The 15,329-nt window shown below is 44.5% G+C and overlaps 2 protein-coding genes across 2 annotated transcripts in view; one reads left to right on the top strand and one right to left on the bottom strand.

Moving 5' to 3' along the window:
- Nucleotides 1-1,240: 1,240 nt before the first annotated feature.
- On the top strand, nucleotides 1,241-3,208 carry LOC307210946 (uncharacterized protein; the record flags this gene model as incomplete). The annotated part of the gene is given in 4 exon segments (XM_079967149.1): nucleotides 1,241-1,257; nucleotides 2,021-2,326; nucleotides 2,328-2,787; nucleotides 2,963-3,208. Coding segments are annotated over 4 exon segments (942 nt in total). The 3' UTR covers nucleotides 3,122-3,208.
- A 545-nt stretch (nucleotides 3,209-3,753) lies between these two features.
- The window catches only part of LOC307210945 (uncharacterized protein), a 28,807-nt gene continuing 17,231 nt past the window's right edge, over nucleotides 3,754-15,329 (bottom strand). The window contains exons 11-18 of the mRNA XM_079967148.1: nucleotides 13,659-14,094; nucleotides 13,170-13,265; nucleotides 12,360-12,590; nucleotides 11,181-11,203; nucleotides 10,124-10,242; nucleotides 7,962-7,994; nucleotides 6,855-6,986; nucleotides 3,754-5,479 (exon numbers count right to left, since the gene is read on the bottom strand). Of these exons, the coding sequence (XP_079823274.1) occupies nucleotides 4,962-5,479; nucleotides 6,855-6,986; nucleotides 7,962-7,994; nucleotides 10,124-10,242; nucleotides 11,181-11,203; nucleotides 12,360-12,590; nucleotides 13,170-13,265; nucleotides 13,659-14,094 (1,588 nt within the window). The 3' untranslated portion in view covers nucleotides 3,754-4,961. The remainder of the gene's footprint in view (nucleotides 5,480-6,854; nucleotides 6,987-7,961; nucleotides 7,995-10,123; nucleotides 10,243-11,180; nucleotides 11,204-12,359; nucleotides 12,591-13,169; nucleotides 13,266-13,658; nucleotides 14,095-15,329) is intronic.

Genomic DNA, 15,329 nt, shown 5'->3' with positions numbered 1-15,329 from the left:
CTCAGCTGGGGATAAAAACTCACCAAATAAATTGGTGAAAATATGAAATATGAAAATATGAAATATGAAAATATGCTTAGGATTGCACCCCTGCTTTGTAGTGACTGTTCCCGTGATGAGTGAGGATGGGAGCAGGAGTCCCAACAACAACTTAAGGCCCATAGAATCAGCCAGTGCTCCCCCCCAGGGGGCATTTAAGGGTACGCAGTACTAGCACATCTCTCTTTTTGGTTGTTAAAAAGTGTAGCACTTAACAGTAACAACCTCATAGTGAGCACCAGCGCCTATTTTTCTAGGGGGGAAAGCACAGGTTTAGCATTCCTGCTTTATGCTAATTTAAACATTGCTGTTTTCCACCTTGCGTTTCCCAGATTGTACTTCCCTTTTCATTCCCCCCCCCCATTTTTTATTTTTATTGGATTATGATTTGATATGTTAATTGGATGTTTTTTATTGGAAAATTAATAAACGCTCTAACAAAAAAAAAAAAAAAGTACATTTCACTGATTTCCGTGGGGTTCATTCCCCAGAAACTTTGAATAGCATTGAAGCTGTGATGCTATTCTTTTTTCCCCTTTTCATTTTGATACATATTTTAATGAATTTTTTTTAAAAAAAATTCTTATGTGAGCAGCCTGGAGAGGACCTTCCCTGGAAAAGGGCAGGGTATACTGTGCAATAGAATCAATGGGGGAACCGTGTTTGTGTGTTAAAGTGGCCCTTCACACCCCCTTTCTGGCCCTTCTTCGCACCCACCCTGTGTGCTTTTACTTAGCTAGAGGAGGGGTGTTTGTTGTAGAAAGTAGCTTTCTGCACAAAGGCAAAATTTCAATGACTTGCAACACCCACTTTTTTCTCTGGCCCCTGCTGACATGTGCCCCCACTCCCCCACCCCAGAAGGCAATGTGGCTCTCAGGGTGAAACAAGTTCTCTACCCCTGGAATGAATGAATGAATCTGCTCACTTGCTTGGGAGAAAACACACTTGGGACTTCTTAGTGAGTAAACATGCATTGACTTGGGTTGTAAGCAACTCATGTTTTCTCCCCACCCTCTTCTCATTTTATATCATTTGATTTAGGCATTTCGTCAGGAGGGTGGTATTTGGGGGGGGGCGGATAGGGGCAGCAGCAGCCCTAATATTTACATCTAGTCATTTCATTGAAATCCAGCTCGCTTCTTCTGCAGAGATGCTCATGGGGTTAATTGCACAGAGCCCTGTTGCCTAGAGAGGACCGGGAATGGGTGAGCATTGCATGTATGTGTGTGAAAGGGGGAGAGAATGAGAGTTTTTAAAAGGTGAAGCTACATGTCCACACCATACCTTGGAAGCACCTAGAACTCCCCCAAAGAATCATGGGAACTGGAGTTTGTTGAAGGTGTTGGGAACTGTAGCTCTGTGAGGGGTAAACTGGAGTTCCCAAGATTCTTTGGCAGAAGCTATGCACTTTAAATGTATGGTATGGATCTGCACATTCCTGTTTTTATTTGTTTCGGTATGGAATTGTTTATATAACACCTTTTAGCCTAAAGGTGCCCGAAGTCGTGAAGATGATTAGTACATATCGGTATAAAAGAAAATGCACAGTAAAAGTACAGTTCATAAAATGCACCGCTCAAAGCAATATTAACAGGATCTTCAACCGCCAACATCATGGGGTGGGAGGATGTTCCACTTAGAGCAGGTCGAAGGAATGTCCTCCATTTTAGAAGCAGAGTTTTAACCTGTGTTGATACATAGAATCATTGAATTGTAGAGTTGGAAGGGACCCTGAGGATCATCTAGTCCAAGCCCCTGCAATGCAGGAATATGCAGCTGTCCCATACGGGGATCAAACATGCAACCTTAGCATTATCAGCACCATGCTCTCACCAACCAAGCTACCCAGTATTACTGGCTTTATGTTGTTTAATTTTTTTTTAATGTTGTTTATATTGTTTAAGGGTTTTTAAATCTTTAATCAGTTTATAAATTTTTTACATAAAATCCCTTTTTTTTTTCAAATCATGTGATTAAAAAGACTGACTTTTATTCTCTTTCTCCAAGAAGCAAAGCTAGGACCAAAAATGGAAAAGCAGGAAGCTTCAACAGGACCCGAGACTGGGAACAAACCAGAAGGCAGAGGAAGAGATCCTTGTGTTGTTCCAGCTGAGACCACTCAGGAGCTCTTGACTGGGATGGCCCCCCAACAAATCAAACAAGAGCCGGAAGAAGGCCGAGAATGGCGCTGGGAGGCCCAGTGGCAGGAGTTCTTGAAGACAGCCAAGTCCCCTCACTCAGAGTGGCAGCACCTGCAGCTGCCCAGTCCCACCCTGGAGGAGAACTCAGTCTTCTCAGGCTCCCTTGAAGGGGACATCCAATGTCACCCTGCAGCCTATAAGGGAGTGGCTGACTCAGACCCTGCCTGACTTCCTTGGAGAGGCCCAGCAGGCATGTCGGAGCCTAGACTCCCCTCCGACGGTGAAGGTTGAAGAAGCTCTGGAGGGGGACACAGCCAGGATGGAGATGTGGCGACAACACTTCAGACAGCTGTCCTACCATGAGGCCAAGGGCCCCCGGGAGATCTGCAGGAAGCTCCGGGGGCTTTGCTGCCAGTGGCTGACTCCCGAGAAACACACCAAGGAGCAGATCTTAGATCTGCTGATCCTGGAGCAGTTCTTGACCATTATGCCTTGGGAGATGCAGAACTGGGTGAGGGAAAGGGGCCCAGAGACATGCGCTGAGGCGGCGGTCCTGGCCGAGGATTTCCTCTTGATACTCCATGAGTTGGAGAGACGGGAAGAAAAGGTATGAGGCGTATGAGGTGGTTTGGTCACTTTGAGGTGCCAATTGGAGTGGTGGCTGGTCCTCACCAAGCTTGGTCTGTCCTCAGCCAGCTCCCAGATCCCTGGATCTGTCCAATGGGGAATTGAGTCCAGCATCCAACTAGATGGGAAGCCTTCACTGCTTGCCTAAAACCTAGGAAGAGACCATCTTGGAAGAGACCATTATTAATGGCTCCAACTCAGAGCAAGATTTACCAGACTCTGCAAAGATGCAGCTGTCCATGGAAGTCACACCGCTGGGTAAGGATTGGTATGTGCAAAACGGCCAGCTTCTGGAGCCCCTTTCCTACTGGTAGAAGAACGTAGGAAGCTGCCTTAACCTGAGCCAGACCCATTGGCCAGTTTGGCTTAGTATTACCCACACTAACTGGCAGCAGCTCTGCAGGATTTAAAAAAACAAAAAATAAAGCGTGATGAGCGCCGCAACCCCAGAGTTGGCCACGACTGGACCTAATGGTCAGGGGTACCTTTACCTTTACCTTTGTCAAGGAAATGCAAGTGTTTTTATTTTATAAAAAAGTTCCCTACTCCTAGGAGTTTATTTATTTTATTTTTTTATTGTGGGGGAGCAGATGAATAGTAACAAGGGATGGTTGTGAACAAATGAAGTCACAAATATTTAAGCTGCATTGTTCCATAGCCTCTCTATCTGCCGTTTCAGGCAGTGCGGAGCCTGCAGGCACTCTAGCCACAACGTCACTCCCAGGAGAGACGCCTGGCTTGGGCATGCTACAGCCCCCGCAGTAAGCGCCGGCCCCCACGGTGTGGCTCCCAGTGCCAGCCACATTTCATTACGTTTGCTGACTGAACTGTGACTTCAGTCGTGAGCCCAATTTTTTTAAAAAAATTGAAACTAATATTTTTGTCACCCTCCCCAGGGATGACACCCAGGGCAGTCCACCCCCTAAGAGTTGGAAAGAATCCCCTCCCTCAAGAAATATCCTTTTATTCATTTGAATGATGAGGTTCACAGAAATCTTTTCTACCATTGCTCCCAATGAGCCTGTACTCTGGAAAATGAAGTGCAAATACTATCAACAAACATACAAAATACAAATCCAGTCAACTAAAAATAACCAGCATAAAGTAAGCTCCATAAAAAGCAACGCAAAATGAATAACAAGAAGAAAATCCACACTAAAATCCAGCAAGAAGGAACACAATATAATCCTAAGAATTAGGATGTATTAAACTAGTATGATTAAAAAGTCTAGGAGAACAAGGAAGTTCTTCTTTGGGGAGCATCCCATAACTCGGAGCATAACTGTCAACTTTTCCCTTTTCTTGTGAGGAATCCTATTTGGAATAAGGGACTTTCCCTTAAAAAAAAGGGAAACGTTGACAGCTATGCCACAGAGGCCTCAATGTGAATTGTAGGGAGTGTGGTTCCTTCAAGAAACTGCTTGACTGCAGATCCCATCATGCTGCAGCTGACCCCTGGCCAAGCTGGCTGGGGCTGATGAGAGCAGGAGGCCAGAGACATCAGACATTTGTAAACTGCTTATTTTGCACAATCAAGCAATGTATAAATTTAACAAAAAATAGTAACAAATTGACTACTCATGATAAAGAAAACCTAGTTTACTGGCAAACATGAAGGCAGCAATCCTACGTGCAATTAGCTAGGAAGAAGTTAATGCTGAATTCAAGGAAATGTACCTCTGTTAAGTGTGGACAGGAGAAACTGTGTTCACCGAATGGGCTGAGGATGGGGCCTTGCCTCACTTTATTTCCCTCCTGTCTGAGGTCTACAAAGCAATGAGCAATCACTGCTAACGTCGGAGGAGGGATTGTTTTGGAGTGATCAACTCCTGTAGTCTAATAATGTCCGCATCTAAATTGCTGGTGGCGGTCTTGTGGGCAGGTGGAGAGGCAAAAATTGAAACCAGGGCTGACAGTGATGGAAGCTGAACCCCTTTAAAAAATAGATTCCAGGGGACTGTTAAGTGTAAATGGCCTCCTTAAGAACTAAATGATAGTGGGGAAGGGAATGAAAAAGCAAAAGCCGTTTTTGCTATTTCTACCAGTTGTGACTGAAGTGAACCCTCCCCCAAATGCTAATAAGTGTTTGCTTTATAGAGCAGCCATTCCGGTCTGGAAAGAAACTCTGCCTGAGTGTGTGACACAGTTGTCTCCTCAGGCAATTTTGAGGTGGGTTTTCTCTCCCCACAGATAGAAGAAAGGGAGGAGGGTCTCTCCAGAGAACGAGGCTCCTGAGAACATGTAGAGAGGGGCTCCTGAATCGGCATTGAGAAAAGTCACTTCGCCTGCTTCATAATTCAGAAACACTTGGATCCTCTTGAGCTCCCCTCTCAGGAAGAGAAAAGGGACATCAGGGGGGTCAAAGGCCTTGTACTCTCCTCCCCACCTCCCCACAGCCCAGATCCCTTCCTCGGAACTTAAGTGAAAGGAGCCCTTTCTCCTCAAGGACTTCCTGGTGACCCCCACTGCCCATTCTCCCTCTCTCTCTACAATGACCTCCCAAAAATGCCTGCCTGCTGCAAATCCCTCCCTTCCCAGCACGGAAATAACTGTGTCGAATCTCTCGGGATTGTCGGGCAGGTCTTGACGTGGGGCTCCCAATCTCACGCTTTTGCGATCCTCCGAGAGGGCAAGAATACGATTAGCCGTGTCTGGATCCAGAGTGACATTTGCTGTTTTGAGGGAAGGTGAGGAAAAGGGAAGAGAGGTAGAATGAGCTGAGACAGAGACGGACATCCTAATAATAATAATAATAATAATAATAATTATTATTATTATTATTATTATTTATATCCCGCCCTCCCCAGCCAAAGCCGGGCTCAGAGCGGCTAACAACAGTAAAAATAACACAGTTTACATAAAATCACAATCAATTAATTGAAATACATTCTAAAATCAATTCATTCTAAAAACAATTCAGAATCAGTTAATGGCAACCATTGGGCTAGTGTTCTGTGAGTATTACCGAAGGAGAGAGGGGGTCAGACTGTGCCTTGGCCAAAGGCCTGGTGGAACAGCTCTGTCTTGCAGGCCTTGCGGAAAGATGTCAGGTCCCGCAGGGCCCTAGTCTCTTGTGACAGAGTGTTGCACCAGATCGGGGCCACAGCCAAAAAAGCCCTGGCTCTGGTTGAGGCCAGCCTAACCTCTCTATGGCCTGGGACCTTCAAGATGTTTTTGTTTGAAGACCGTAAGTTCCTCCTTGGGACATGCCAGGAGAGGCGGTCCCGTAGGTACGAGGGTCCTAGGCCGTATAGGGCTTTAAAGGTTAAAACCAGCACCTTAAACCTGATCCTGTACTCCACCGGGAACCAGTGCAGCTCGTATAGCACCGGGTGAATGTGATCCTGCAGCGAAGACCCCGTAAGGAGTTTCGCCACGGCATTCTGCACACGCTGGAGTTTCTGGGTCAGTCTCAAGGGCAGCCCCATGTAGAGGGAGTTACAAAAATCAAGTTTGGAGGTGACCGTCGCGTGGATCACAGTGGCTAGGTCACGGGCGAGAGAGGTAAGGAGCCAACTGCTTAGCTTGGTGGAGATGAAAAAATGCCGCCTTTGCTATAGCTGCAATCTGCACCTCCATGGAAAGGGAGGTGTCGAAGATTAATGGATGGTGCTGGCACTAATTGCACCCCCGCAAGAGATGGGAGTTGCCCCCCCAATCCCATATCGTCCTGATCCAGCCAAAGGACCTCTGATCCAAGACAGATGCCAGGAACCAGTTTCCCTCTCAAATCTATAAGACTTAAGCAAATATGAGGTGGGTTTTATTTCTCCACAGTCAAAGTGGGGGGGGGGGGGGGAGAGTCACACCAGAGAATGAAAATGCACAGACCAGCATTAAATAAAAACACCTTCCCTCCATAATTCAGAGTTACTCAGATTCAGTTGGGCTTCCCATTCAGGGACAGCAGAGGACCACCAGGCAGGTTGGAGGTCCTGTACTCACCTCCCGACTTCCCCACAGCCCAGATCCCTCCCTCAGGACTTGAGTCCTTTCCTGTCACAGCCCACCCTTCCCAAAAACGTGTGGCTCCTGTGAATCCCTTACATTTCAGCGCAGAATGGAGAAGGTTGAGTCTCTCAGGACTGTTCAACAGGTCTTGACTTTTGTGTCCACATTTCACATGTTTACGATCCTCGGAGGGATGAGCTGCTGCTTTTTGACCCATAGTGATGTTTGCTGTTGGAGGGCAGGGGGGGCAGAGGAGAGATGAAGAAAAAGAGAAGAGAGCAAGAATCAGCTGGTGTCGTGATCCAAGAAACACCCCAGGAAGCACATTCCCTCTCAAATCAATAGGATTTCCTGGCACTGCATTTAGGATTGGGGGAGCCATCTTTTGCTTCCTGACTTTGCTCACAATAAAAACATTTCCTTTTGGATTTCAAATCAGGGGTTTGTTCTTTGTATTCCACGTATTTATATTCTGTCCTGGTAGTTTGGAACAAGGAGGAAAACTGTCTGGAAAACATTTACTCAGCTTTTCTGTATGAGAGAAGAGTGGAATATGTGAGTTTAGGGGTGGGGAGAATTCACCCACTTTTCACCATTTTGGATTTCTGCAAGCAGGTAAGCAGCAAACAGCCATAAAATCTTTATTTCTTCACTATGGTTAGAGGAGGGGACAGTAGCAGTTTAGACCCATCAGTTACTTCTGGCTCAACTGGAGACAGAATTAGGGGTATCAATGTGGATCAATAATTATGAAAACAATAGTGAATTTTGACTTCATAATTTGCAACTGAGCTTCCTACAAGGTGACTTTTCTGTGTAAGAAATGTCGTGGTGTTTTGAACCTTATTGCATTTTTAATCTCATTACAGGATTAATGCTATATCTGTCAGGACACTCCTTTTATTCTGTGCATTTTTTGTTTAATTAATTTATTTATTTCATAAAAAATTATGTACCACTTTAATTGTAAAAAAAATACCTCAGACTGGTTTATAAAAAAAGATAAAATAAAATTATCGCTAAAAAAGATTTCAGCAGCAATTTAAAACATACAAAAAGTAAAAACTACAGTTGTACATATGAATAATCTAAACATAGCTGTAGTGCTACAAAGCTATTGATGGATCTAAAGTCTGCAGGACAGGATGTTTAAGCCCCGTGAAATGCCAGTCCCCAGCCTCTCCTGTGAATTTGGTATTTTACCTTTCCAAAGCTGCTGTCGGAATAACTGGGCATCTGAAGAAGCAGAAAGATACAAAGCTTTAGCACGACAGTGTTGTACCTCAAATAAACCTTGTTACTAAAATATTTCATAACCATAGCATCTATTCTGTCTTTAATACTAGGTAGTAGAGCAAACAATTTAAAAAAAGAAAAAGGAAATCATATGAAAAATAGAATAAAAAAATAAACTATCAAAATCAGAAAAGGTGAACCTGCAAGTCTAGAAGGGAAAAACATGTGAGGGACTATATTAAAAAACACCTTAAAATCTTTCAGCATCCATCACTGAAGTTTGTTCCTGAATTAGTTGACTATTGTGGAGGACTGAAGGATCATCAGAACAATGCCAATCTTCTAAAAGGGCACAGAGGACAACTGCACGCAGATTAACATCTGCTCCTATGAAACTGGTGAAAAAATAGCTGAAGTTGGAATGGTTAGACACCTGTATTCTTGAGGTTTATCCCTGTCTTAGGGGAACTGTTAAACATAGTGATATTTCAAACTTATGGAGGAAAAATCAGCAGAGCTCTCATGCAACTAGAGGTACTGCCTTACCAAACTTTTGAAATTATTTCAGACTGTTAACAAACATTTAGGCAGAGGCTGTTATTATTCATGCCCTGCCCTCTGAACACTTGAGGTATTATTTATCAAATATTTTTATTAAATTTTCTGTTTTACAATACACTTGAGATATCAGTGACTTCCCTTCTTCTACTTCCATGGTTCATTTTACATATCTTGGTTCATTTTAAATATCTGCATATTTTACAAAAACTACACCAATCAGTTTTCCATTATTACATCCATCAAAAGTTATTTACACTGTTGAATTTATCTTAATGCTGCCAGAGTTTTCAGCTGTACACATTTATTTCCCATATATTCAATAAAGGTTTCCCAATCTTCTCTAAACGTACTTTCTTCTTGTTCTCTTATTCTATATGTTAAGCCTGCAAGTTGTGCATATTCTGTCAACTTAAGTCGCCAATCTTATTTAGTTGAACTCTTGAGGTATTAAGATGGTTGCCTCCCTACATTTGGCAGCTGCAGGTGGAAATCTAAGGAGGAGATGGCTCAGGATGTTACTCCACTGCTGGGAGACAACAAGGCTAAGTCAGCAGTAGAGGAAGTAGGTGATTATTGATGCCCTTTTCAATGCCCTTCCAGATGGCAAAACCCAAGCAGAGTTTGAGAATCTCCAAAAGGACCTCTCCAGATTGTGTTGATGGGCAAAAAAATGAAAGGAAGTTACTGTATAATTGTAAACCAACGAACAGCAGAGTAGAAAATCCTGGCTTTACTATAGACCCCGGTGCCCTTATTTGTGGTGGCCAAGATAAATACAGTCATACCTCAGGATAAATATGCTTCAGAATAAGTATTTTTGGGTTGCGCTCCGCAGCGACCTGGAAGTAAGGGAGTGCGTTACTTCTGGGTTTTGCCACTCGCGCAGATGGTCAAAATGACGTCACGCACATACGCGGATGTGGCAAAACGTGACCCGCACAGTTGTGTCTTACGTTCTCTTCAGGATGCGAACAGGGCTCCGGAATGTATCCTGTTCGCATCCCGAGGTACAGTCGTACCTTGGATCCCAAACACCCTGGTACTTGGACATTTTGGCTCCCAAACACTGCAAACCCAGAAGTAAGTGTGTTTGTGAACATTCTTTGGAACCTGAATGTCTGATGGGGCTTCTGCAGCTTCTGATTGACTGCAGGAGTTTTCTGCGCTTTGGTTTCCAAATGTTTTGGAAGTTGAACGGATTCAGTTCAACTTCCGAGGCACCACTATATATCTCCCATCAGCACCCCTGTGCACCAAGAGTAACAATTAGTATTATTATTTATTAAATTTGTATACCGCCCTATACCCTTAGGTCTCAAAGCAGTTCATAAGATAAAACCACAAAATCAAGATAAAAACAAAAACAACCCAATAACCCCAGCACATTTCAAAAGGGCATTGGATGTCAATCAGCCAATGTATATGGGGCATTCTGGGGGATGCTAGTGGCAGCCACCAAGAAGGAAGATATGATAGTGCTACCCTTTCTGTGGCCATAACAGAATACAATGAGAGCTATGGACTAATATAATGTCCAGGGTAAAATCATCACAACCATTTTTCTTTACCTTTGAATTGCTTCACGACACCTTCCAAGAGTGGATTTATGTCACAAAATTCCAAGATCCCCCTCTTCAGCTCTCGAGAGAAAGCCGCTGAATTCTCCAATCTCTCTCTTTGCTCATACCTGGTGAAGAAAAACAATGGGGCACAGAGTGGAGGTTTTGCCCAGCTCGCCATTCCAGTGTGTGATGAGATCCTTGACAAAGAGTGCCAGCTGAGCCGGCCCTAAAATCCACAAGAGCATCCAGGATTTCATCAGATTCCCTAAGTCTCTATGGCTGGACCATCTCCCCACCCCCCACTTGAAGATTGGAGTAGCCACATTCAGCCCAAACCCGATCAGTGAATGACCCATCCCTGACAACAGACGCACAACAAGCACCCTCCAATGTCCCGACCAATGAAATATTTCCACACTGTAGCAAATGCCAGGTGAAGGATATGTCCAGCCACATTGAGACAAGCTCATGGAGGCAATGAAGTTCCAAGACAGTCCATTTGAGGTAGCTTTGAAGCTGACATTGGAGTCCCCCAATACACCCATTGAGATGTTCTCCAACATCACATTGGTGATTACCTCCTCCCAGCTCTAACAGCCAGCACCCTTAGATTCTGAGATACTGAGGGCAAAGCTTAGGAGGCAACAGCTTTGATGTGACTGCCTACCCAGTCCTTTATGCTTTTGCTTACCTCCATATCTCCCACCTGCCATTACAAGGCAGTCCCACCCCATCCCTGCACTGTCGCTGGCCCAGACACACAATTCCCTAGCCCGCCTCCAATGAAACACAAGTTGTCAATGTTTAAATGACATCAGCTAGTAGATACCTACATTAAAAACCTGCCAGGCACAACTTGCACCCCAACTCTCAACAATGATGAAAAGTCTCAACGCTTTTTCTTTCTCAGTCCTAGAGGGACACAAATTCAACACTGTATGGTGTGGCATCCCACAGTCTCTCCCCCAGGAGCCCCTCAAAGACCAGTTCCCATCTACTTTCCTCCTGGGACCTTCCTTCCCGCACAGAGTGATGCTAATGAAAATGAGCAGGATCCATTTACCTCTGCAAAGTCCTTCGCACGTCCTAGAAGTGAAAAGAGAATGGAATTCACTGTCTACCACAGGCCCTCTTCATATCCTGGAATGGATGCCCTCTGGCCCATTCTATCAATTTTATTTTTCCAATTTTAAGTTCTGAAACTCAAGCCCGGCTCTGTGTCCCATCTGACGACAGACCATGCTGCCCAACTTTATCTGCCCAACTCTATCCCTCTCTTTCTGTGGTCACTGTTATTGAACTTCGTTTTAGGCAAATCTACATGCATGGTGAAGGTGATTATCCCAGAAACTGTGGTGTGGAATAGAAGAAAACTTTGGTCAAGTGACTAGTAAGGTAAAGGTAAAGGGACCCCTGACCATTAGGTCCAGTCGTGGCCGACTCTGGGGTTGCGGTGCTCATCTCGCTTTATTGGCCAAGGGAGCCGGCGTACAGCTTCTGGGTCATGTGGCCAGCATGACTAAGCTGCTTCTGGTGAACCAGAACAGCGCACGGAAATGCTGTTTACCTTCCCGCTGGAGCGGTACCTATTTATCTACTTGCACTTTGATGTGCTTTCGAAGTGCTAGGTTGGCAAAAGCAGGGACCAAGCAACGGGAGCTCACCCCATCACGGGGATTCGAATCGCGACCTTCTGATTGGCATGTCCTAGACTCTGTGGTTTAACCCACAGCGCCACCCGCGTCCCCTTGGTGAAGTGACCAGCTCATGACTAAAATAGGCCCAAATGCCAGTACAGAACTGAGAGGAAAGGATAAATCAGAAAATTTTGGGTGTGAATTTAGATCAGAGAGAGAGAGAGAGAGAGAGAGAGAGCACTCTGTGTTAGAGCTCACTTCTCCTTAACTTTATTTTTTCTTTAGCTCTAAGGTGGCCAGAGAACAGCCTCTGGGAAGATCAACACAGGGCACAAAGGCAGCACTGCCAGGCTGGAAGGAGTTAGCAGGCAAATCCTCAACAAAAGGCAGAAAACAGCATCTGTTGCCATCAATAGAAAATAAGGTTCTCTAGTCTGCAGTAATGTGAGCAAACCATCCCAGTTCTCTTGGATGCTCCTGTACACAAGAGACTTGACTAGAGACACTATAAATTGAGCTCCTTTGCAGATGAAGGAGGAAGAGAAAGGTTTGCAGGGAACCTTGCCCTGATGTGGAGCTATTTACTGTTTCTGCCACAGTCTTACCTGCAGGAGTTGAATCGCTGGCTTCTCACTTTTCTCCTTCATCTCCTTGATGATACTTTCAAGAGAGGAGAGTTTTCCGGAGAGTCTGGCCAGGTGCTCATCCCTTTTCCTTGCAATGTCCTTCTCCGCCTCTTCAATCTGATTCAGTAGTTGTTTTTCTTGCTCTTTCAGAAACTGGTGCAGTTGCCTGAACTTCTCCACTGCCTTCTGCCTCTCAGTTGCCGTTAATTTCTGCAAGAAGCAGATAGAAAGAGGAAAAGAGGAGGCAGAGATAAGAACTTAGTCAGCTTCTACAACATTAGGAGAGTTACGAGATTTACACAGGAAGGGCATGTCTGACTGTTTCTAGGCATGAAATCAACATCCACCATAATCAGAGATCAAAAATGTTCAGCCAGTCCCCGTGGACACAAAACGCTCTTTCCTTAGTTTAGACTGGCAACTTTCATTTCATTGAAATGGCAGAGGCTAACTAACATGTTTATTTTAAAGTCGCAGGGCTGCTGATTTCCTGCTTTATTTTTCATGAAAATAATATAGAAAATGAATTATATTGGGGGAAATTGCTTTGCCAAAATATGTGTAGAACACACATGGAAATTCACACTAAAATACTGGTGAATTTTATTTAGGATTTTTTTAAAACCAACAACAGCACGCAAACTGATGTAAAAATTGTGTAGAACTGAACTGAAGATTGGAAAGATGAGAAATGGAGAGAAGCTTAAATGGACAGATTTCCCCACCCCTCCTCAGCCATGACTTGGATCTTCAAGTACTTCTTCCCATCCTATTAATAGCAACACTTACAAGGAGGTCTTGGCTTTTCTCCTCCACGTCTGCTTGGTATGCCAGAATAGTTTCTCTCTCTTTCCTCAGATTCTTCAGGCGGCTACAGATCAAGCCCTAAAGGAAAAACAAAAACTCAGGTTTGAATGAGACAGACACAGACACAGACACACAGACACAGACAGACACAGACACACACACAGAGGAGCTGAATATCTTGCCTATTTCTAGTGGCCAGTGGTCCTGATATTAGCCTTTTTATGTAGCAATTGCTCTGACGTTCTCATCTTTGATATCTGATACCTAGCTTCTAGTTTTTGAAATCTGCCCTGGCCTTTCTGGGCTTTTACCATCTTGGATCTGAATTGGGAGGTGGGGGGGAGGCAATTGTCATGCAATTTACATAACAAACTTCAGTCATGTAAATAGTGTTCAGAAGCATTATAGCCTCAATGAATCCACAGTTACCCCCCCCCCCGCCCCCAATCAAGATCCACCTTGATTTCCTACCTTGTACTCCTCAGAAGCCTCCTCCAAGGGGATCACTTTGTGCTGTTCATGCTCCCTGGATCTGTCACACACCACACAGATGGGGGTTTCGTGGTCTTTGCAGAAGAGCTTCAGAAGCTCCTGGTGTTTTTCGCAGACTCTCTCCTTCTCCCCGCGAAGACTGAGCTTCTTGGTTATTTCCACAAAGTTAGCCAGCTGCCGATTGGGGATCAGATTCTTTGGCTGGACTGTTTGTCTGCAGTGAGGGCAGGAAGCTCGTGTGGCCCCCCCTCCCCAGCACTGGATCAGGCAGGATCGGCAGAAGTTGTGCCCACACTCTGCGATGGTCACTGGATCCTTGAAATAGTCCAGGCAGATGGAGCAAGTGGCTTCATCGCAGAGATCCTTCACAGGGGTCTCTGCAGCAGCCATGGCGGAGAGACGGAGTTTAGTTTCACTTTCTCAGTTTTCACTCACTGGGCGTTTCCTTCCCGGAAATCGGTCAGATTCTCAGTGCTCACATGTGCGCGCAAGCTGACAACCCTATGCAGTTGCTTAAAAGTTTCCAGAGTATCGTTTCAATTATTATATTGTTTTTAATGCTCTTCTATTGTTGCATACTACCAGGATGTTTTATGAGAGGGCAATGTGAGAATACTCTCAGAAATTAATAAAATAAACAAAGTCATTGACGTCATGGAGCAACAGAGTCTGCTTCAAGAAAATCCATGTGCCCAAGGGAAAAGGTGTGTAGATGAGGATGGCTGTCGTTTTTAATTTTTACAATTAGCAACCATGCATATTTGAAAATGTAAACAAGTGAAAATGCCTTCTGGCGGTTCCCTCACTGCAAGAAGTGAGATTACAGGTAAGCAGGCAGAAGGCCTTCTCGGTAGCAGAGCCCGCCCTGTGGAACACCCTCCCTTCAGAAATATCTGGCTTTTAGAAGAAATCTTAAGGCAGTCCTGTTTAGGGAAGTTTTTAATGCTTGATGTTTTGAGTGTTTTGTTGAGAGCCGCCCAGAGTGGATGGGGAAACCCAGCCAGATGAGTGGGGTACAAAATTATAAAATAATAATAATAATAATAATAATAATAATAGCTGGATTAAGGTAAATTCAACAGTATAAAGTAAAATGAGGTAATACAGAAAGGTCGTAATGGAATTAATGTCGTAATAAATTAAAAGAACCATGGAAGGAGAAGAAGGGAAGGCAATGGGAAGTCAATCATAATGGTGGATATGTAACTCAAAATTTCAATAAAAATTATAAAAAAGAAGAGGGTGGTTGTTGCTGTTGGTAAAAGTCAAATGCTCCTGATATTCTCTGTCATGAAGCTGAGGAAGACCTTGAAGTTACATATTACATCTAGGATATGGTCAGTAACTTCTGGTCCCTTAGGGCAGTGTTTCCCAACCTTGGGCCTCCAGCTGTTTTTGAACTACAACTCCCATCATCCCTGACTAGCAAGACCAGTGGCAAGGGATGATGGGAATTGTAGTCCAAAAACAGCTGGAGGCCCAAGGTTGGGAAACACTGCCTTAGGGGACTGAGTGGGGCAGACATCGTGAGTTTGCTCCTAGAGTGACAACAGTGGCCAGTCTAGATAGGAACCAAGGCATCAGTTTCTCCAGAGAAAGTCACTTTCTCTTCTTGTGTGGGAGTACAAAAGTTTTCTCCTAGTGGCACCT

The sequence above is a fragment of the Podarcis cretensis genome, assembly GCF_951804945.1.
Source record: "Podarcis cretensis genome assembly, chromosome: 2".
NCBI lineage: Eukaryota > Metazoa > Chordata > Lepidosauria > Squamata > Lacertidae > Podarcis > Podarcis cretensis.
This window is presented reverse-complemented; position numbering and strand designations above follow the sequence as displayed.